This window comes from Eufriesea mexicana, unplaced genomic scaffold, assembly GCF_001483705.2.
Source record: "Eufriesea mexicana isolate 0111107269 unplaced genomic scaffold, ASM148370v2 scaffold382, whole genome shotgun sequence".
Taxonomy (NCBI): domain Eukaryota; kingdom Metazoa; phylum Arthropoda; class Insecta; order Hymenoptera; family Apidae; genus Eufriesea; species Eufriesea mexicana.
Genome location: NW_016908540.1, coordinates 1752252 through 1774707, shown reverse-complemented (window position 1 = coordinate 1774707; position 22456 = coordinate 1752252). Strand labels below are relative to the sequence as shown.

The 22456-nt window shown below is 40.7% G+C and overlaps 1 protein-coding gene across 2 annotated transcripts; it reads right to left on the bottom strand.

The window, feature by feature from the left end:
- Window positions 1–1407: 1407 nt before the first annotated feature.
- On the bottom strand, window positions 1408–3653 carry LOC108545219 (uncharacterized). Of its 2 annotated transcripts, none has more exons than XM_017896730.1 (3): window positions 2831–3653; window positions 1948–2086; window positions 1408–1873 (listed from the first exon to the last, which is right to left on the bottom strand). In XM_017896730.1, the coding sequence occupies exons 1-3, from the start codon at window positions 3443–3445 to the stop codon at window positions 1686–1688; spliced, it is 942 nt and encodes a 313-aa protein (XP_017752219.1). In that variant the 5' UTR covers window positions 3446–3653; the 3' UTR covers window positions 1408–1685. The 2 variants fall into 2 exon arrangements, with proteins under 2 accessions (XP_017752219.1, XP_017752220.1); XM_017896731.1 differs by having other exon boundaries at window positions 1948–2074.
- Window positions 3654–22456: the final 18803 nt, after the last annotated feature.

Below are 22456 nucleotides of genomic sequence, written 5' to 3'. Positions count from 1 at the left end.
ATTAATATGAAAATACATATCGAAGAATTTCTAACTTTTCCAAAATACGTTCATCTTTTGATTACTTTCACACGATCGTCGCGTTGTATTACAATATCGTATGCGATAAAGTACGAATAAATAAGACGTACCAGGTGCGTTCTTTCATTTTCCATTCCGAGAAAAATTTTACGATTACCTATTCACATAGACGCTTTTTCTACAAATGTATTACCAAAAAAAAAAAAAAAAAAATAAAACCACAGGTAATATTAATTAAAACACACTAAATTAGTCATATTTGAGAAAATGTAAATATATGATTAATTAGTTCCTTGAGATAATCCTTATTGCTTGTTCGATAAAAAAAGAAGAAAATGATGAAAATATTCATTAGTATAGGTGATGTAAAACTCGTTATTTTGTGAATTAGGTTTCTTCATTTCTTTCATTTTCTTTCATTTCTAATCAAACTGTTTTATTTTGTTTTAAGCATATTATTCATTGCATATTTATTATAGGACGAGAAAAATATTAAAATAAAAACAATATGTAAAAATTACCTTATGAAGAACAAAAACGATTAAAATTATGGTTGATGTGAAATCGTAGCAAGATCTGTTGCCTGCAGTAGGAAAAGGTTTCGGAAGATTCTTTGCAAATGCAAAATTTCTATTAAGTTGTCTGAATTTGCAAAATTCGAACAGGAGGAAACAACGATTTTCATTGGAGATCCTTTTGGTGGTGAATTCACGAAGTACTAGGAATTTTAAAAAGTTTCATAAGCATGATCGATGTGCAATATGTAAGACCTACCAAGACAGTTTCACGATGAATTATTCTTCAAGAAAATCTTTTTGCTCTCTTTTACAATGTATTCGAAACGTACCATTCAGTCTGAGACGTGTACCCTGTTATTGTTAACGCGAATGAATTTTCAAAGAATTCAATTGATCGACCTTACTGAAACGAAAGTAAAAAGTAGAGTTAGATTCATCGTTGTATCGTATTTCATGCGAGTTTCTTCCTTTTAGGATATTTGGTGGTACGTTCATTTTTAAATAGTATTCCTTTAACAGTGAAGATAAAAATGTGATAAAATGGTAATGAGTAATTCGTAGATTGGTATAAAATGAAGCATGAAACATGAGGTAGATTTGGAGTTGATAGTTTTAATACATTTTCACTGTTTTTATTTCTAACTAGTTAAGAGAATAATTAATTGTTGTTGCTTAATGGAACTCATTTCTCTTATGGAGAAGCATGATAGTGCTTGAGGAGAAAAATCAGACACATAGAAGCTGAATGAAACATAATTTAGTGCTTTGCTTGGTCCAATAATTTAAATAATTAGTCTCGAATAGGTTAGTACTATTTAGTACATTTGAACATTTAAATATCCAGTAATTCAATTTCATTTTCAATACGTTTAATATATCAATATGGATTTGAAACCGTCCCAATCTATTTCTTCATCGGATCATCAAACTGTTTTCAAAATGTGAACACTCATTGTCAGAAAATTTGAAGGTTTATCTGCCCTCGAATCGTATCGCTACAAATGATAAATTAATTCCCTAATCTCGAAGTTGAAGCTTGGTAAAATAAATGCAATCTCGTACCAATCACAGATAATATACCGATCGTAAGAAACTGGTACCATTTTGGCTTTTTCGTTATATCTTCTCATCGCTACATCATTACCTTTAATGCCTTCGAAGCAGGCGTGTACGATGACGAAGAGCGCTAATGAGAACTCCGATCTCTTCGTCGGACTCGGCTGACTGGCGTCTCGATATCCGATTATTCGGTGTACCACTGACCGAGCCAGGGCTTTGCTTAGACGGTTGCGTTGGGAATGATGATCGACGAATAAGTGGCGGCGGCCTTGCACCTACGGTTCGAATCAGATCCATTTATGTTACACGATACTTTCATACCTGCGAGGTGATCTAATTATATGGCTACCTAATAGGCGTAAAGCTGATCGATTCATTTCAAAAGACCTCTGGCTCTTGATTGGGTACCTCGGTAGGAACCGCCTTTGAATGGGAAGCTCGACCATGGACGTTTTTCTTGAGGTGATACTACCTGCCTTAGACGAGTCCTTATAGGTTTTTTAAACACACATATATATACATGTTCGTATACTAGAGAGGTATTGTATGTTTGGTGTCTATGTTTTATTTATTTACTTTCTACTTGGGTTTGTGACATAAAATAGGGAAAATGCATTTCGGTGCTCGTGAAATCAATCAGTGTAACGTTTCGTTGCATCCACTTTTACAAAAATATGGTTCTACTTGTTAACGTGATACGACATTACGTGTCCATACGTATGCTAGTGTCGTATCGCTACGGAACTTGCATTGCGCTAGTGTTTAACTCGTGTTATACTATGAACTGATTTAATGGCACTTCTACGTCTAGAAATAATTCTCTATTCTATGAAACATTTCGTTTTTTAAATACCTTAGTTCAAGCAATATCTCTGTGCGACTATGAATCTACACAGATTGCAGTTGCAACCAAGAAATTCTATTATCGCTTATTACTATGTATTACTTTCATCGATGATTCTTACTTTATCTATTTACTCTGTTATTTTTTTTTTCATTATTTTTCTCTTTAAACTGATATCCTAGACTAGATTTCTCAAGCGATTCCTCATTTCGAACTTTTCGTTAAACGAGCATCGCTATCTCTGCCTCTTAAATGTACCTGTAACGTATCTACACTGATTGGATTTGCAACCACGAAAATAACGATCGTTTAAAAGATCAATCGGACTGGGTATCGTTAAGCTGGATCAAATTTACGATAGAAACTAGTGCGGTTTACGCTGTAATACCTTATCTCTAGCGAAACGTATTCGCAACACTTCAACGAAAGCAGCTATTGCTGAAATGACAAGCATCGTCACGAGAATGTGTCCGGCGACCGGGACCGATTTCGTTCGACATTCTTTCCCACTTTCTTCCGCTTTTTCCGCCCCATTCTCGGCAAGGACCTCCTTCAACGTCTCCGACGTTTCGTTCTTCCCCTCGCTAACAGCCAGGCTCTTATCCTCTCCGTCCTTCACCCCAGGATCCGTGCTAGGTTGCTCATTCGTGTACGTGCAATTGCCATCGTAATCACTACGGTAGACCGACTTCAACCTGTCCTCGTAACCGAACCTGGGGCAACGTCTCAGTTTTCGATGGTCAGTCGGAACTGGGACCTTGGCCACCTCGCTGGACAGGTCCCTTGTTACTTCCACCGTGCTGTTCTTATCGATAGTCTCGTTTCTATTGTAGTAGTTCGTGGTCAACAGCAATTTCAACGGTAACGAAAGCAACACACCGAAGATGGTCAGTATCACGAGAATGCTGATGTTAATACCCAACGAGATCCGTTTCTCGGACATGTTGACGGTTTCCGACTTGCTCGAGCTCACAGCTCGTTCATCCTGCTTTGGTTCCTGCATCGTTGCACCGTGCTGCACCCGGTGGCCAGGCCAGCAGCGTTCATATCAAAACGTTCTACTCGTTCAACGCGTTATCCATCGCGATTCCGTCCACGGTTCACATGGCAGGCACTACTCGGCCGAGGGTGTCAAAGGTACTTTCGAATGGTTATCAGACAAACAATGGGGTCGAGCACGATACACAGTCTCTCCCTCTCTCTCGCTCAGACGCAACTGTTGCGCATTCTGTTGTGACTGCAGTTCCAAGTGAACCTGGATGTCGGCTGATATTGATTTCCAGCTGGAGCCGGCCACGTACGCGCAAGTCTCGCGGTGCCTCCGGTTCCGTCGAGGAAACTACACACTTGGCGGTAATTAGACGTCGTTTAAATCGAGCTTCGTATTAAAACAATCGACGCCTACGCCGGAACCACCTTTAGCTGTGTTTGCGTTAATGCGTGTAATCGATCGCCAGTACAAGTGTCTCGAGAACTCGCCAATGTGGGTTCATAGAGAATTGCGATTAATTATTCGCTGTCTGATAGGTGAGGAATTGTAATCGGTGAAGTGGATCTTTGCACAGAGTGGATTTTATTTAATTGCCGAGTCGTTAACTGACACGTTGCTTAATTAGCAACTCTCCTGGAAGGTGGGATTAAGGAGCTGCTTAGGCTTTCCAAATGTTCTTCGTTGAAATTTCTTAAGGAAAGTTCTTAATACGATGTATTTAAAAAGGAAGAAATTGATGAGAATTCTGGGTAAATTATTTAGGCGAATTTTTCATTAGTTAATAGAGTAATTAATTAATTAGTTAGACCACTAATAGAAATGGTATATTTCGAAACCTTCTTCGTGTATGTATCAAATCCGTAATTGTTACATATGGGTAAAATTATAACATACCGAGGAAAAAATGAAATTTTCTATTAAGAATCCGTAGCTAATTTTTAAGAACTGATTTTAACCCTTTGCGCATGAAGATTTTTGGCTAAAGAAGGGCACGAGTTGAAAAATTTTCTGCCATAAAGCTGATGATATTTTTTAAACGGTAAATAATAATTTCGATACCTCGCGCACTGTTACATTATTTTAAATTTGATATATTAATTAATATCGAGCTTCGAAATTTTATCAAATGGTGACTGAAAAGCGCCTCTCGAGTGCAAAAGGTTAATAACCAATAATTATAATAATTTTAATAACCAATTTTTAAATTGATTTTTACCGATACGAATTACTTCTCGTGTATTTGGAATGTAGAGATAACTACATCGGCTAGTTAAGCCTTAAAAGATCGGTATTAATAGAAACGCGGCTTAGTTATCTGCATCTAGAGCGTCTTCTTCAGTTTCAAAATTGATTAGGCAGCGGGAGATAAAAATTGAACGCGGATGTCGGTCGATGATCTATAACATTGACATGCACATATAACATGTACCGGGAACGTGATCCAGTATCAGGTACATCTTCAAACTGGCGATGAAACCTAGTTGCAATGCTAACAGTATGTCAGAATTTTTCCTTCCTTTCCTCGCGTTAACCAGGATTAACTACCGCGATCATTAGCTGGAGACCTAGTTTTAGATGAACTTCGAATCACCGATGCAAACAGCGCATTAAGTTCCTAGATAGTCATCAATCACTAATTAAGTTCAACACAGCTCAACTTCGACGATTAGATCGAAACTGGCGCGTTCTCTGTTTTTACAGTTACCTGCCGCTTATTATATCGCGATTTACATAATTTTCCATCGTTAAACAAGTTAGTGAAACTCCGACAAAATTTCTAGATAAATCCGGCATCCGAGGATACTCTTCGGACATGAAGCTTTCCTACGAATAATCTTAGGAATTGAAAAATATCTGAAAAAAGATCTCAAATTACCGTCAATATCGATATCCACGATATTATTATCCACGCAAATGGAAATTTTCCGATATTTTCATTTCATTTGCGACTATTATATGCACGAGTATTCGATAAATCCTAAATTTCCAAGGCTCCGGGGGCCCCATGGGCCATCGTGCTATTGCGTGGCGCAAAACGTGTCAACGGTTCGCGAGTTACCCTGCGAATATTTTCCGATATTTTTATTTCATTTGTGTCCATTATGCACGAGTATTCGATAAATCCTAAATTTCCAAGGCTCCGGGGGCCCCATGGGCCATCGTGCTATTGCGTGGCGCAAAACGTGTCAACGGCTGGCGAGTACCCTGCGAATATTTTTCGTGACGCTCTCGGTGCCCCTAAAAGCAAGAAATCTGCATGAAATATAAGCCACGAAGGAATCGTGCACGCGGTGATAGCGGGGCCCGAGCCCGAAGGCGGCACAAGAGTCGATTCATCGCACGATACACAGGCGGTTCGGCTTCGCGCGGAGAGGAAGGAAGCGGTAGCAAGGCGGCAAGGGTGCAAGGGAACGCTTTGAAATGGGCAGGTTCTCTAGCGCGTGCATACATAAATAATATTAGACAATATCGAATTAAAATTCGCATCTTTCTGGCGAGCAACAATGGACCGTTCTGCCCCAACAAAGGAAATGCCCGCCGCAACGGCGGCGGCGGCTGCTGCGGAGGTGGTGGTGGTGGTGGTGGTGGCGAGTGGTGGCGATGCTGCGGTGCTCATGGCGGTGGCGGTGGTGGTGGTGGTAGCGGCGGCATTTATAAAAGTAATAAAACAGTGGAACAACAACTCGGTGGAGCGAGAGTAGCAACCGGTGAGAAAGAGAGGTAGCGAGGAAGGTGGAAAGGGCGAGCGAGCGAGATATTCCGCGAAGGTGAAAAGAGGAGGGCGAGAGGAGATACAGAAAAACAGAGCAAAAGAGAGAGACGAAGCACAGGAGAACAGCGACCCGACCCGACCGACCGGTAGCCCAGCCAGCGCACGTATATCTTGCTCTGCTACACCGCACGCCGATTCTTCGAGGTTCTCATTGATGAATTCGTTCCCTTCCGAAAGCGAGTCAGCTCCATCTATCATCCCTTCTTGCTCCTTCTTGTTCGCGATCGCGAATATTCGGCTCGGCTTTCCGAACTAGCCACAGCGATATCGTCGAATTGATTATTATTTACAGGCTACAGGATCTATAGAGGCTGCTGATAGGGAACATCGAAAGGGCGTATAATTAACCGGAGGAACGTAATAGCGCGAGCTAGCCCGGGACCTTAATTAGTCCGGTTATTAATCCATCACTCCTGCAGGTTTATGCACCCGGTGAAACCCGTCCGTATCCTCTTGTCGCCATCGGATCGGCCGAACATCCGTTTCGCGGATATCGCGAACGTTAATTTAATCTTAATACCAGTTCCGTTCGTAGAGTATCCGCGGCCGATACGGGAACCAGTTCTCTAAACGAAAGAAGCATAATGAGATTAGCCGGCGGGCAAACATCGAAAAACGATGTCGGGGCAGGATACGCGTGTGTATCGACCGCGAACGAGCCGCAGGTGCGTCCAGCCGATTATCACAGGCCGAGCTCCGTTTTGCGCGAAAGGATGAGCTCTGCTCACGGAGGTTGAGAGCCAGGGTATGTAGAGCAGATGCTCTGGCCATGGCAGTGGTGGCGGGGTGCGTGATTTTTCACCGCCGACAGCTCCTCCTTCGAGAACCGCGCATTCCACCTCCTTCCTTCAGCTTCGACCCCTCTCGCTTCTTCGCCAGTCGGTCCCCTTCATCCTTCACTCTTCGTTCGCAACCGCTGCCTCCGCTGCTCGTCCTCCTCTCTTTCTCCATCCGCCCGTTCCTCCGCCACACGCTCGCTTCCGACTCTTTCTCTCGCTCGGTGGCGAACATTCGCAACGTATGCCGCGGACACGCCACTGGACACCAGTTGCACGATCTTAGATTTGCTGATCTCGCGTCCAGAGTGCACCGACACACAGGGATGCGTTCTCTCCGGTGCAGCGCGCGAGGGGCACCGCCTGGGCCCGCTCGCGTGTGCTCGTGCACGCACGCGATACACAAAGGGCCCGTGACCGTTCCGAGAAATGATTTTCAATAATCGGCCAACAGGGAAATGCGAAAAGGCACCGATCCTCGGCTCCTTCGTGTCACGCCGACACTTACCCCGCGCCCTGCCAATTTTCATTGATTCCCCGCGTGCCGATTATCGCGTGCAGCGCGTCCCTCTTCCTCAGCTTTTCGAGGAACGGATGCTGGTTCATGCTGTGCGCAGGATTACGTCATTTACCGTAGAGCTGAGTGCATTATCGGTTATTTCGCTGTTATCGATGTTGTAATCACGCATTCGCCGAACTTGTCTGTTAGGAATCTTGATTTTATCCACGTTCGCTTAAACGGATGTCCCCCTTGACACTTTCACTTTCACGTTGGTCATATATGACCGGTCACGGTTTCTTCTGTGACTTATTAGTGACCGTAGCGCTTATATGCTTCGAATAGTAAAAATACTCCCGTGACGTCCTGAGAAAAACCTGTGATTTCGGCGTGGCAGTCAAAGGATTAATGCTAAATTTGCCAGAATCAGGTGATCGGCAGTAGAATCTTGAAACAAAAATGGAACAACGGGAGACATCGTATATTGAAAGGAAAATCTCGAAAATGGGTGACTACGAGGAGAGTGCGAGTCCTTTGGGTCATAGATTTAATTTAAGCTTTGTAGGCTTTAAGCTAGATTTAGTCATGCAGTTCAAGAAAATATATCATTATAAGGGAAACTACTCAATAATTTTCGAGATTTTTATTATTAGCGTAATTACAGATTTATTTCGAATATTTACCAAGTGCCGTTGTGGTCTAATGGCGATATCCAAAAATTCCCACCGTTGCTGTTAGGCCACATGCCACTTGGTAACTATCGATAACTATTCGGAAGAAATCTCTAGTTAAGAATAATGAAGCTTTAATCAGAAATATCTCAAAAACTGTCGAGTAGTTGCCCTTATGATGGTACATTTTCTTAAACTGGATGATTAAATCTACAAATCTCTAAAGTTTCGATTAAATCAGTGACCCGAGGACTCGGACTCTCTTTTAACTCCTTGGGGCACGCTGGGATTAAAACTATCCCACCTTTTTGATGCACCGTAATGCATGCTGGGATATTTTTAGTCCCACCTTGAAATATTTCTTCTTATTTGCGTAAAGCAGTTGGTAATACCTTTAAAAAATGTTATAAATGTATTCGTTTGTGTTGGTAACATCCACATGCCAGTATAGGTTCATCAATTATTCAAAATTGGAAGGTTTATTGCGATAATCTTTTTTTCCTTCTTTTATGTTTTCACATTATGCGATTCCTTTATTAATAAAAATGTATTTATATATATAATCAACGGGTAGCCCCATTAGTGTACATTTGTAGATTTAACAAGTTCTATGCGGAGGACATTACATATAAGAAACGTTACATATCAAATACGAATGAAGAAGTGACAGTATAAATTAAACATATTTAGATAATAGTTTATGAAAGAAATTGACCGATCCAGTGAAGAAATCTAGCTCGAAACTGGTCCTTCCAGCAAATTCGGTTTACAGGATCGGTATTGGCGTATCTGGAAGTACATTTGCAAGGCAGGAATGATTGCAATGACCTCAGTGATCTAGCAGGCGAATAAAAGTTGATAGAGGAAATTAGTGCGGAGCAATTAATGACGCCATTAATTAATTTAAATAAGAATAGTAGATCGAAAATCGTCCTACGAGCTTCAAGAGATTTCAGGTTCAGTCTTTTTAAGATTGGTTCATAATCGTGATCGATAAAGTCCATTCTGTGTCCGGATTTATAAGCTGCAAACCTCAGAAATTTACGTTGAATTCTTTCTATGCTAATTTTATATTTAATAAAATTAGGAGACCATATTGTGGAGGCATATTCAAGACGTGATCTCACGAGAGAGCAATAAAGCTGTTTGATGCATTAGATATTATTGAAGTCCGTAGCACATTATGATATTCCTAGGGAGTTTTTAACACCAGAAGTACGAATTAAGTGAAAATGACTAGTCTCAGAATTTTCTTTCTTGCAATTACTAAAAATATCTGTCTGCTCCTAAGAGAATGCATGTTCACATAGATTGAGGTAGAATTGTAATTAATATGCAAACCTGAAAAGAAAGATATATATATAATAAGAAACCTTAGAAATTTAATATAGCAATTTAAAAATATTCCAATTTTGTTTCATTTGAAACGCAATAAAATTTCTGTGCAACATGGGTCTATTTTATTATCTGAAATCCTGTGCAGCAAAGATTTAAGACGATAACGTTCAACGTTAGGTCCACTTAGCTAGGTTCGGTGTTAAACATTGAGAGTTCCAATGAGGAAATTGGATTTTTCAAAATGAGATTGAAATTCCAATTATTATGGGAATTTTCATATTCCACGGTAAATTTTTCATTATGGATGTAGAAGTATCCACTATGTTTCTATAGAACTGACTTATTCGAATCTGAACGTCAGTCATCTGGTATATAATTCGATCATTATTTAATTACGTCTATTAGAATAAAATTGTATTTTCATTAAACGCGAATTGGATAGTGATATTAGTTGTTCCTCCATTGATCGTGTTTGCTGAATGGAAACATCGATTCATCGCTTTTAAAGGTTCGAGGCTTCAGGATAGAATACTCCAATGTCGTTTCTTGAGGAATTTAATGCCACGATGGTATCGACTGCATGAATTGCGAAACTTGAATTATATTTTCTTGTACTATATTGAGTTCTAAAGTTTGAATAATTCTCTTAGAAACGGGCGCGTCATTGTCGATAATTACCAGGGAAACTAACGTTCGCTAACAAAAGGCTTATTCCACGCCCCTCAAAAAACGGGGGGCTCAAACGGCGCAAAACAGGGGGCATTTATCAAGTTCCCAAGCATTGAATAATTCTGTCGGGAAAAAAGTGTGCTTCGTTATTCGCATATGTAGCATGCAGATAATTAAGAACCAACGTTCATCGCCAAAAAGTACATCTCGAAGAATTAAAAAGCGACTCGAGGAATCGAAAATGAAACTCACCAGCAAGAAGCCTATTACTCACCCTAGGAAGCAAAAAGATGCTGATAGAATGCAAAACGAGGAACACTTATGGAAAAGATTTGGGTAATTATCTGAGAAAAGGATGCACAGATAATGGATAAAGGATTCACAGCCAATGGGAAAGAAAGCGAGCATCGAGCAGCAGACATGTCCAAAAAGCAAAATCAGAGCCGAAGGATCGAAAACGAAGAGAAGCTTATAAATAGCCGATTAAGTCCGCCACCTTCGTCAACGTCTCCGGCATCCTCTGCCCACCTCGTTGACTTGGATTTACAAGGAGCTGGCGTAGCAGCCATCGTTCGTTAGGTTGGTAATTTACATTTGCCAGTCGGCCACGTACAACATAGTTGACTCGACGTTGCATAGAATCGACACCAGTTGGTTTCGCGGTTACCTCTGAAACGAGTGATTTACGTAAGCGCGTCGGTGTGCGCCGTGGCTCGGCTCGATAGAAAGCGAGATCGACTTGTAAATCGGCGTGTCATTATGCAGATAGCCGGGATGCACGAGCGGTAGGACGAGGGAAAAACGCGGTATCGCTTGGTATCGAGACACGCCGGCGTATAGGGGTCCCAGGGATTTACAATCGGCCGGGAGATCGGAAATCACCGGCCATGCCGGGCATTAGCCGTCAGAGGTATCGAAGGCGCGAATACGGCTAATTGGCGTAGCACGAGCCGCGCATAGGTAGCTTAGGGGACTCGCGTAGCTGCGAAATTTCCATCAGAGAGCGTTTATAAAGCCAGCTTGCGCAGGGCCGCGAGGGCTGTGAAGGGAGTCGCGTCCAGCTCGAAAGAGCCAGTCCAGGGAGAAGGGTAGGCATCGCAATTACGCAAATTGCGGCTCTGTTCTCGCCTGCTCCGGGCTTAGTGCCCGCGGAAGGGCATCATGACGAGAGGTACCGGGCTGAAGGATGGCGTTACACGGAATGCTCGCGTCCACGCACACCGATAGATATACCTGGCTCCACGAACGTCCACCCTCTCGAGGAGAGTCGAGTTCAGTCGGAGCGATTGCGAGTGGACGACACGAAGATCGAGTTCGTTTGTCGGGGATTCGACGGGGGGCTACCGTTCGCTCGTCAGATGGCTTGGCCGGAGGTGGCTCGTCCGCCATGCAGCGTTCGTTCTGGAACGAGAGGAATCGGTCTAAGAGCGATGAAAAATGCTGTTTATATCGGGGAAACTGGTTGAACGGCGCGGCGGTCCGATTCGACGGCAGCCAGCGGAGCGCGTGCCTGCCGCGGTCTTATTAGCGCTGATCAGCCTCGCGATAAATTTATGTGCCGACCAAGATATATATATATATGTGTGTGTGCCGCGAGGCATCGCCACGTGGAAAAAACGACGCCGTTACACACGCGGGATCCCCGTAGTTTCTGCCTCGATTCCGCGGCCGTGTCGCGGCCGTTTTTGCCTCACGGCCTGCGTACGCGCGGCGCTGACAGTACGCCTAACAGAGAGCGACAGAAAATCTATCAGGCTTTCAATGAAAGCGCTGGATACACCGCGGCTGGAATTTCTAATGCCACGGCGCGCGCCAGCTATGTCGGGCACGACGATTGGCGAGAAATCGTTTCAGCACTTTGTTCAGTCGTTTTTGCTGCGACGACGAATCTGTCCTATCGCTGTCTCTTCATTCTCTGCCCGTTGCTCTACTACTCGCCTCATACGCACTGCGCGTTGCCGGATAGATGTTCCCAGAGATAGTACTTATTTACCAAGGGTTAGAGATAGTACTTGTTTAGTTTGATCTCTCTGCTTTCTGGTGCAACGGCGGCATGCAGAGCGCGCTGCTGTGGTTGCAGGTTAGCTCGCGGCGTCACGGTTTTTAGGTTATGTTAATGGCGCGCGTATATGGCCGTGCGTATGCTTGCTATTGCTTTATCTCGCTTGGCTGGTACCTTTCGTTAGCTTCTTTGTCGCGCTATTCGGACTTCTTCTTTTATCTCGTCGCATATAAAGTATCGTATAAACTACTTAAGCAAATTCTCCGGTAATGAAACGTGTATTATCTTCTTCCACGCGACAAAATGGTATGAAGGGAAAGTATCGGTGTAATCTTGAGTGCTTTATGTAAAAATATTTAACGATATGCAGCAGCAGCTCCGTTTTCGTTTTTACACTTTTCGTACAAGGGAAAAGAGCATTGGTAAATTAAGGAATTTAAAGTCCTTGTATCAGATTAACGTGACACGGTGTGTTGATAGAGAATTGCCGATACAGAGTACATTACAGATTTACGTTTACATTCTCAACACCCTACTTTGTTGAGAAACATAATCGGGTATTTGATTCAGAACAGAGACTACTGCATCTATAATAACCCTCAATTCCATTGGTGCCATTTTGCTTTCATTGATAACTTACGATATTTGGTTCTATTTATAGTATAAATAAAGACGCAAATATCGGAGAAGAAAAGTTTCAACGTGGAATAGCTTCTCGCTATGAAAACGTGCGATCGATAAAAATATTCCGAGAATGCAAAGGGTTAGAGTCTAGAACTGCACGAAGTTATGTCAGTCGCTGTACACGCGTGTTACATATTTATGACCGTATCAGAGACGTTTTCGCTGGCAACTTTTGCAACAACGTACAGTGGTATGGCCGCGTAATTGGGGATGAATATCGTGGGTCGTTGATCTTGAAGTTGCACGTTTCGCGGGGCTGTGAACTACGCAGGTCGGATGTAGACGGTAATCCCCGAGCACCTACGTACGGTTTTGCCCTAACCGATAAAACCCCGTAAATCCTTAACTTCGTTACGCGATGAGACTCCAGGCTTCCGGGAGGTATAAAGTTCTTACGCCGACCGGCTCGATTCTGTCCACCATTTTATTATGTCGTCAACCTTCTTCCTCTTCTTCTTACTCCGCCATACTTGCCTTTCGAACGAGGGGTGGTGTAAATGTCGCGTTCTAAATGTTTCTACGGTTTCCACCTGTTTTTATACCATCGTCATTGAATCCTAAGCCTGCAAGATTTGTTGACCGTGACATTAATTGGACGAATTTCATTGAACTAATTATTTCACTGGTATCAATTACAATAGCTTTATATTCTCGTCTCGTTGTATCAAAAGTCATCGAGCTGAACCATAATTCTCTTCTCAAAATTTACGAAACGAATCAATCAGTTTATCGTCGTGTTTCTTCTCGTCTTCCGCAGACCATTTCTTCGCTAACTTCTTTCGGCTTCCAATTTCTATTTTTGTCAAAAATAATTTTGGTGATTGGTTTCCTGATTTTGTACCGATTCAATTTTATCAGTGTGCCAAGGAATTAATTTGGCAACTTTAATTTGACGAAGTTAGAAAGTGAAGTGATGATGAAGTGTCTTCATTTAGACTATATTGGTGGTTCGTTATAATTTAATTTAAACTCGACAAATAGTCGATTTCTGACATCTGAAAATTAACGCTAGAATTAAAGGCCTATATTGGATAATTGAATTTAGTGCACAGAAATGACAGTAATTATAGACCTACGATGAAAATAAAAATCTGCATATAAAATTACGGGCTGGTTTTAGAATAAAGTATCTGAAAGGAGTGAAGTCACGTTAACCTCTTTAGTAGTTCCAGTGTTAAACGGTAAGTCAGGGGGTTGATATCAGATTTCGGAGGATCATTAATTATTTTCTCCATCGTCGCACAGCGAAGTTAATCAATTAAAAATGAGCCAATCATTGCTCGCTGACGTCAGAAGATTAAATAATAAGTCGAGGGGTTGATACGAAATTTAGGGCGATCATTAATTATTTCCTTCATCGTTACACGAAATTGCCGAAATTAATTGATTAAAAATGAGCAAATCATTGCTTCCTGAAGATTAAACAATACCTGAAGGGGTTGACCCTAAATCCACGAAACCTCGAACCATCGAGACGTATCTCACCCCAAATCTCATTATGCAGATCTTCTATCCTCGTCTCTGCATCGCGAATTGCCACGACTACTCCAACCTTGCTCGATCCTGCGACTGTTTCACGGGCAAAACGAGGATATCCCACGATGCCAGGAATGGAAGGGACAAAATAAAAACACGAGCTAAATTCATAATCCCGATTGATATAAACGCTCAGCCGACAGGAAGGGTCCGTTTTAAGCGTCACGAGTCGGGGTCGCGTATCGAGAGAGCGAATGAGAGAAGAAGAAGAGAGAGAAAGAGAGAGATGCAAGCGTGAAGCCGCTCACCAGGGGCGTATTAACGGCGATGCCATAACGTGGGCATTTATTTCTCTATCGGCGGCATCCGTTGGAAGCTGCGAGCCACGGCTGGTAGGAAACGATGGAAATTTATACGGAGCCGATAATTAGCGAGCCGAATCGGCTCCTGGGAGGAGTAGCTCAGTGGCCGCGGTAATCGCCGTAATTTATGCCCGCTCCTCAGGATATAAGCTCGTTGAGATAGGCCAAGAGCGTAAAAAGGTGCACGGCGAAAATGTCGCCCAATTAACGGCGAATTGGAGCGGTCGAGGTCGCGCGCGTACACACCGCGCCGTTCCGCTCCGATGTGTGCGTCGGCGTGCACACGCGCCGCGTGCACGCGTATGCGTATACAGGGTGACCCGGCGAGAGCGCATTTCCATAAAAGAACCAACGATGGAACCGCGCTTACCGTTCTTTATTGCACGCCTCCGAGAGGGCTGAGGTTTTATCGCGGTTCAGACTTTGCCTGAATGTTCTTCCGATACCGAGATGGTATCGTGGGCTATTGATTCCACAGTCTATGCGTTCTACGTGCACCAGAAATTATGCCTTTTGTCGGGAGGGAGGAAGTCGCGAGCGGTGAGATTGAGCTGGCTTTTCGTGGGATTATGGAATTTGAGGGATGAGCAGGTACGGAAGTAAAATATTAGAATGTACGAAGTGTATGTTTAGGAGTGGGCAAGGAATATTAACGTGAATTGATGCGATAAATGAAATTATTATCTCACGTCTGTAGAGGGAAAGATTGTAATAAGTTTTGGAAGGGATATATTTAAAATTTAGCATTCTTTGAATTCCTTTTTGTGTCATAGGTGTGGCTATGCTGTGTCATTTTATTTATTCGTGACGAATGTGTTTGAGAAATGGAAGGAAATTCTTTGACTAAAAAATATTGATATGAATTTAATATTCGATGTGATAAGATAAATTATTGTATAATTATCGTGCATTATAACATTCGTCTTGATGAGGTTAATGATATAAAATTAATTTTATTTTCGAATTATATTTTGTGTTATAGACGTGTTTATATTATGTCATTTTATTTATTGCACTATTCGTGTTGAGAGTGTTAATAATTACTAATTGCTGGAAATGGGAAACAGAAGGAAATTTTTTGACTGGAAAATATCGATAAGAATTTGACATTTAATCTGAGAAACAGAATTACTGTGTAATTATCGTGTGTTATGGTATTCGTTGTGATAGGGTTAATGATGTAAAATTTATTATATTTTCGAATTATATTTTGTGTTATTAGATGTGTCTATATTATGTCATTTTATTTATTGCATTATTCGTGTTGAGAGTGTTATTATTATTAATAATTAAATAATTGTTAATTGCTGAAAATGAAGAAAGAAATTCTTTGCCTAAAAAATATCGATAAGAATTTAACATTCGATCTGATAAACAAAATTATTCTATAATTATCGTGTATTATGGCATTCGTTGTGATAGGGTTAATGATATATAATCAACTATATTTTCGAATTATATTTTGTGTTATAGATATGTCTATATTATGCCATTTTATTTATTGCACTATTCGTGTTGAGAATATTAATAATTACTAATTACTGGAAATGAGAAACGGAAAGAAATTCTTTGACAGAAGAATATGGATTAGAATTTAACATTTGATCTGATAAAATAAACTATTATATAATTATTATCTACCATGGCACTCTTCTTGAGGGGTTTAATGATTGTGGTTTCTTCTGACATTTATCTTCAAAATTATATTGTATGTCATGGATGTGTCTACGTTACATTATTTTATTTAAATATATTCTGTATCAAATGGGGTGATAAAGTTTTATCGATTCTTCGTGGCATGAGAGCCCAAGCTCATCTAATTTTGGAATCCAATAGATTCACACCCGGAGTGCATGAATTCAAAGAAGATCAAAGCCTCAACTTTCACATTTACCAGCACATCTAAACTCGGTCTCTCATGCGTCGTTAAAATTTCCACGGTGGAATAATAAATTCGTCATTCCCTTTCCTCCATTAAGCGTCGATCGATTACTAAAAAGACATCGATAGGGTATATAATCGTGTCGTAAAACACTTTGTACTGTTCAAACTACCATTCTCAAAATTCAATCTGAACACACTCGATCAGGAAAAAGGGAAGAAAAAGAAAATTCAAAGAAGATAGAAGCGTTGTCCACATTAAAATTTTGTTACTCAATTTAGAATATATTAGCGTTAACGATATCGACCTAAATATAGTATACATAAATATAGTATACATCTCTATAAATATAGATGATAATAATAATTAAGTTTATATAAATATTATTATCGTATATACTACATTATTGATTATACACTTTTTATCTGAGTAAAAGTCAATATTAACTCTTTCCACTCGACTCGCGCTTGTATCGATAATATGCAAATTGTTATTTGATTTCACTTTCATCGATAAAAAGGAATAAACAGGGACGAAGCTATTACATAAATAACCATTTCTCTCTTGAAACTTTCGATTTCAAACCACTTTTCTTGCAAAAAAGTCAGTGAAAATACCTAAACTATAGTATACAAAAATTTCCCAAATACAGAAGATTCATCTACCAAAATCAGTTGCACCCAATTCCAAGAACAGAAGATCTAAAATTCATTCATCCTCATTTTAAAATTCCAAATTTCTCAAAATTCGAATATCGCTGAAAAACGAAGAGAAAAGTGGAAGCCCAAAATTTCATCGAAATCATGGCTTTCTGGAATAAAATTCATCGATTTCTTCGATTGATTGAAAGACTCGGGTCCGAAAAGCGTGGAGTTAAAACTCGAAACGCGTTCGAGTTTCCATCGGTCGGTTTCCTGGAAGGCGTATAATTAAAATCGACCACCGCGTATATAAATACATACAGATATTCTTAAACATTCTTACGTGCGCGCAGGTACATAGAGGACGCGGAGAGCAGAGTAGCGGCTTAACGAGTCGCTCGCGCAAAAGCCGCCGCTTCGCCATTAGCGAAGCGAGCGAGCGAGCGAGCGAGGCCCGGCAAAGCTTAAATAGCGCGAGCGTTCAACCGGACCGGGGCCCGGCCTCGCGTTACCGCGCCTCCCTTTTGAACTTCGAGCCACTTTTACGATTTTATTATTGGCTCTTACGCTCGCGATATTTATGCGACGTCGCGCGATATTTTCCACGGCGCAACGCGTCGACTTTAATGGCGCCCGCCCTCCCCTTGTGCGCCATCCGCGACCCTCTTAGGGGCGACGCATCGCGCGATGCGCTAATAACGCTTCGACCGAGCGGAACTTAATTAGGAGACAGCGAGCAACGAGGCAGGGGGAACGAGATGCGAGTTGCGAGCCGCGTTTGTACGACTGGACTTGCAATACTGGAAATTTCCAATTCCGCAGGGATCCGGTCATGCATTCGTCGGATAATTTAGCTGTCCGCTGTGTTCCTTGTCGATTACGATTGTCGGTGGAATGGGGACCAGGTTCGCGCGAATTTTATGCCGCTTTTTACTTTTTTTCAGTGGCATTTGGAGAATGACGATGAATGGATAATGGGATCATTGCGTGATTATGATGCATTCCTATCATCGTCAACGTATTGATACTCGTGGTATCGTGGTTTCCATTATAATCGTCACCTTAATATCATCGTCACAAATATAATCATGATCAAAATCATGGTCAATATCGTATTTGTCATCGTAACATCATCGGCGACATCATCATATTCGGGATCATGACATCATTGTCACCCTCATAATTGTGATTATAATATCGTTACCATCACCATCATATTCGTCATATGGTAATTTCAACATTGACATACTTGTCATATGGTATCCTCAACATTGACATATTCGTCACGTTGTATTCTCAACATTGACATATTCGTCATGTAATATCCTCAACATTGACATATTTGTCGTGTGATATCCTCAACATTGACATATTCGTCACGTGGTATCCTCAATATTGACATATTCGTCACGTGGTATCCTCAACATTGGCATATTCGTCACGTGGTATCCTCAACAATGTCGTATTCGTCCTCATGGTATCCTCAACATTGACATATTCGTCACCCGGTATCCTCAACATTGACATATTCGTCACCCGGTATCCTCAATATTAACATATTCGTTATGTGATATTCTCAACATTGACATACTCGTCACGCGGTATCCTCGACATTGACATACTTGTCACGTGGTATCCTCAACATTGTCATATTCGTCACGTGGTATCCGCAAGATTGTCATATTCATCACGTGGTATCCTCAACATTGTCATATTCGTAACGTAGTATACTCAACATTGACATATTTTTCACATGGTATCCTCAACATTGACATATTCGTCACGTGGTATCCTCAACAATGTCGTATTCGTCCTCATGGTATCCTCAACATTGACATATTCGTCACCCGGTATCCTCAATATTAACATATTCGTTATGTGATATTCTCAACATTGACATATTTGTCATGTGATATCCTCAACATTGACATATTCGTCACATGGTATCCTCAATATTGACATATTCGTCACACGGTATTCTTAACATTGTCATATTCGTCATCATGATGTCATTATCATCGTCATAATTAGCACATGGGAAAGTGGAGTTTCTGTAGGTTTATGCCCTCTGTAGTTTTGGGTGATATATTGGATGAGAGTGATTTGGTTATTTATAGTCGCGAGTTCACTGGTTCAGGGTGGATGTTGAGACTGTCATTTTTGGATGAGACTCCTTTGATCATTTAGTGGTGCGGGTTGAAGCGACGTGACATACATTTGTGAAGTTTCAATGACTTTAAGTTTCTTGCAGTTTGGGATAGAATATTGGTTTATAGTGATTTAGTCATTCGTTGTTAAGAATTCAGTGGTTTTGAGGTTGTCATTTTTGAGTAGGAATTTTAATAGTATACAGCTATTTCTCAATTGGAAATCGGAAAATTTGGGAAAGGTGAATGAGTACCTGCAGGGGTAGCTTTCACAAGCATAGATCTTCAGTAATAATATGGAATTATGGAGTTTTGGTGATTTTAGATTTAGACTCTACATTTATTAGGACTCAAAGAAGAACTAAGGCTACTTGTTGTTTGACGTTGAATGGTTATGAATAAATGTGCAAATTGTAGTAGTAGAGTAGGGTAAATAGGTGGCAATATGGATACTTTATATGAATATTAAAATTTCTTTATTGAATTTTAGGGGTGATAATCAATATCGAATGGAAATTCGAAGGGGTGGTTTATATAATAGCGTTGTGAAATCATGAAGTTTCAGTAACTACGTGTTTTTAATCATTTTTGATGAAGTATGAATCAAATATACGTTCACTATGTGTTATTATCTATTGATTTATCGCAAATGAATATTATTTTTTGACAAATATAAAAATTAACATAGGGGTTATGTTATGTTAGGTTAGGTTACAGGTACCAAAAACAATTAAAATGACTTGTTTTGGACTTCCTATTTTTATTCTTATTAAAGACATATTGCTACCTTTAACTTTCATTGACAAGTACCTTAATTAGCATCATTATAGTTGTAGAAATAATTTGCACACTTTTCCAACAGCTTTCACGACTTTTCTGACTTCAGCCATAACTTCTCCATTCTCATTACATTAGTACCCACATATATTCTCCAAAGCAAAAGTTTAACAAACGCATTTGTAAACATCTTACGAACGATCTCGCGAATTTCCTGAATTTCACTATGCGTCGTGAAAGATTCACTATGCGTGTAACATATTCGAGAAAAAATATACGAAACGAAAATTATCGAGTCAATGACATTATCCCGCATTGTCGAGTCGTCGGAGAAACTCGCCTATTCCAATCCACGATTTCCTGATTATGAAATTGGCATTTGGAGACCGGTCGTTAGTACAATGACGATAAGATCAGCAGAAAATTGCAGCACTTTCCAAATCCCTTTTGCATCCAAATATCAAGTTAAACTTCTCCTTCTCCTATCCAGGCACGTTGCTTCTATTCCTCGTAATTCGCGCCTCTGTCTCATCCTTCTAACGATTATCCAGAGGAAAATGGACGATTCGCGTAACAAAGTGAAAGGACTGGAACATTTTATATCTTACTCGCCCTTTTCATATCCGATTACTTAGCCACAACGGCCTATAAAAATCTTGCTTTAATCGCTCGCAGCAAGGGAGTTATGTAAATTGTACATCATTATGCTGTCCGTTGCGAACGAGCTTTTTACCCGTTGCTTTATACCATGTTCAATAATAATGCTCGATGAAGATACGAAGTGCTGTCAGAAACGTATCCATTGCTCGGATGACAAACTGTACGAAGGTTCGATAATCTTCCACGTCTATCTGATGTTAATGACCCTAATAAATGTAACCGAAGCGACCAGAGGAGCATTGACATTGAGATAAATCGATATATCTACGCATCTCCGTCGGCCACTCCGGTTAATATTTATTTATGCATCTTAACCAGCCAGTTTCAAACTCGTTTGGCGACGTAGGACCTTCTCTTCGTCTTCGTTCACGAAAGCCTTTCAGAGCCGAGTCTCGGAGTCCTCGAGAATCCAAGATTTTCTATTCGGTTCGAAAACTTCAGCCTTTCAAACAAGTCATCTTCTAACGTGAGCTAGCACGAGATTTAGGTTCAGAATTGCATGGTCTATAGTGATCTTTAAAAGTGTGTTTGGATCATCGATATTCGTATTTGCTCCATGTACTTTGAAATTCTGAAATTTTTACTAATTTTGATTAACAATCTCGATACATTTTCCACGTTTTACAGTTTTATTTATAAAAATAAAATGGGGTAACCCGTACTGCGGATTTGGCATCAATGGCACCAAGGTAGTGCAATGTGGTCAGCTGAATTTCAGGTCCTGGATACCAGGTCCTCTTTATATTTTAGGTAGCTTATGACAGTGAGAAGTAGCTTATGACAGTGACACTTTTTACTGTCAAATATTTCTTCTCTGTTTAATTTCTTCGAAGATCAACTTCTCCAGACACATCGTCAGACCTCTTCCCTCTAACCAATTTCTTCAAACACCCCTCTTCCCAAAATGGGAGACTTCTTCTTCGATCAAAAACGAGACAAAAGATTGTCAACTGTATCCACGTAACTATTATAAAAATTGAACAGGGTAACCTATACTGCGGATTATCAATGGCACCAAGGTAGTGCAATGTGGTCAGCTGAATTTCAGGTCCTAGATAACAGGTCCTCTTTATTTTTTTAGGTAATTTATGACAGTGAGAAGTAGCTTATGACAGTGACACTTTTTATTGTCAAATATTTCTTCTCTGTTTTATTTCTTCGAAGATCAACTTCTCCAGGCACATCGTCAGACCTCTTCCCTCTAACCAATTTCTTCGAACACCCCTCTTCCCAAAATGGGAGACTTCTTCTTCGATCAAAAACGAGACAAAAGATTGTCAACTGTATCCACGTAACTATTATAAAAATTGAACAATGTGGTCAGCTGAATTTCAGGTCCTGGTTACCAGGTCCTCTTTATTTTTTTGGGTAATTTATGACAGTGAGAAGTAGCTTATGACAGTGATACCTTTTACTGTCAAATATTTCTTCTCTGTTTAATTTCTTCGAAGATTAACTTCTCCAGACACATCATCAGACCTCTTCCCTCTAACCAATTTCTTCAAACACCCCTCTACCCAAAATGGAAGACTTCTTCTACGATGAAAAACGAGACCAAAAGATTGTCAACTATATCCACGTAACTATCCACGACTTTTTAGCTCGCAACCTCCAAGGCAAGATCTGCCAGCACCATCGCGAGTGAGCAGCAGAACCCTGAACGTCT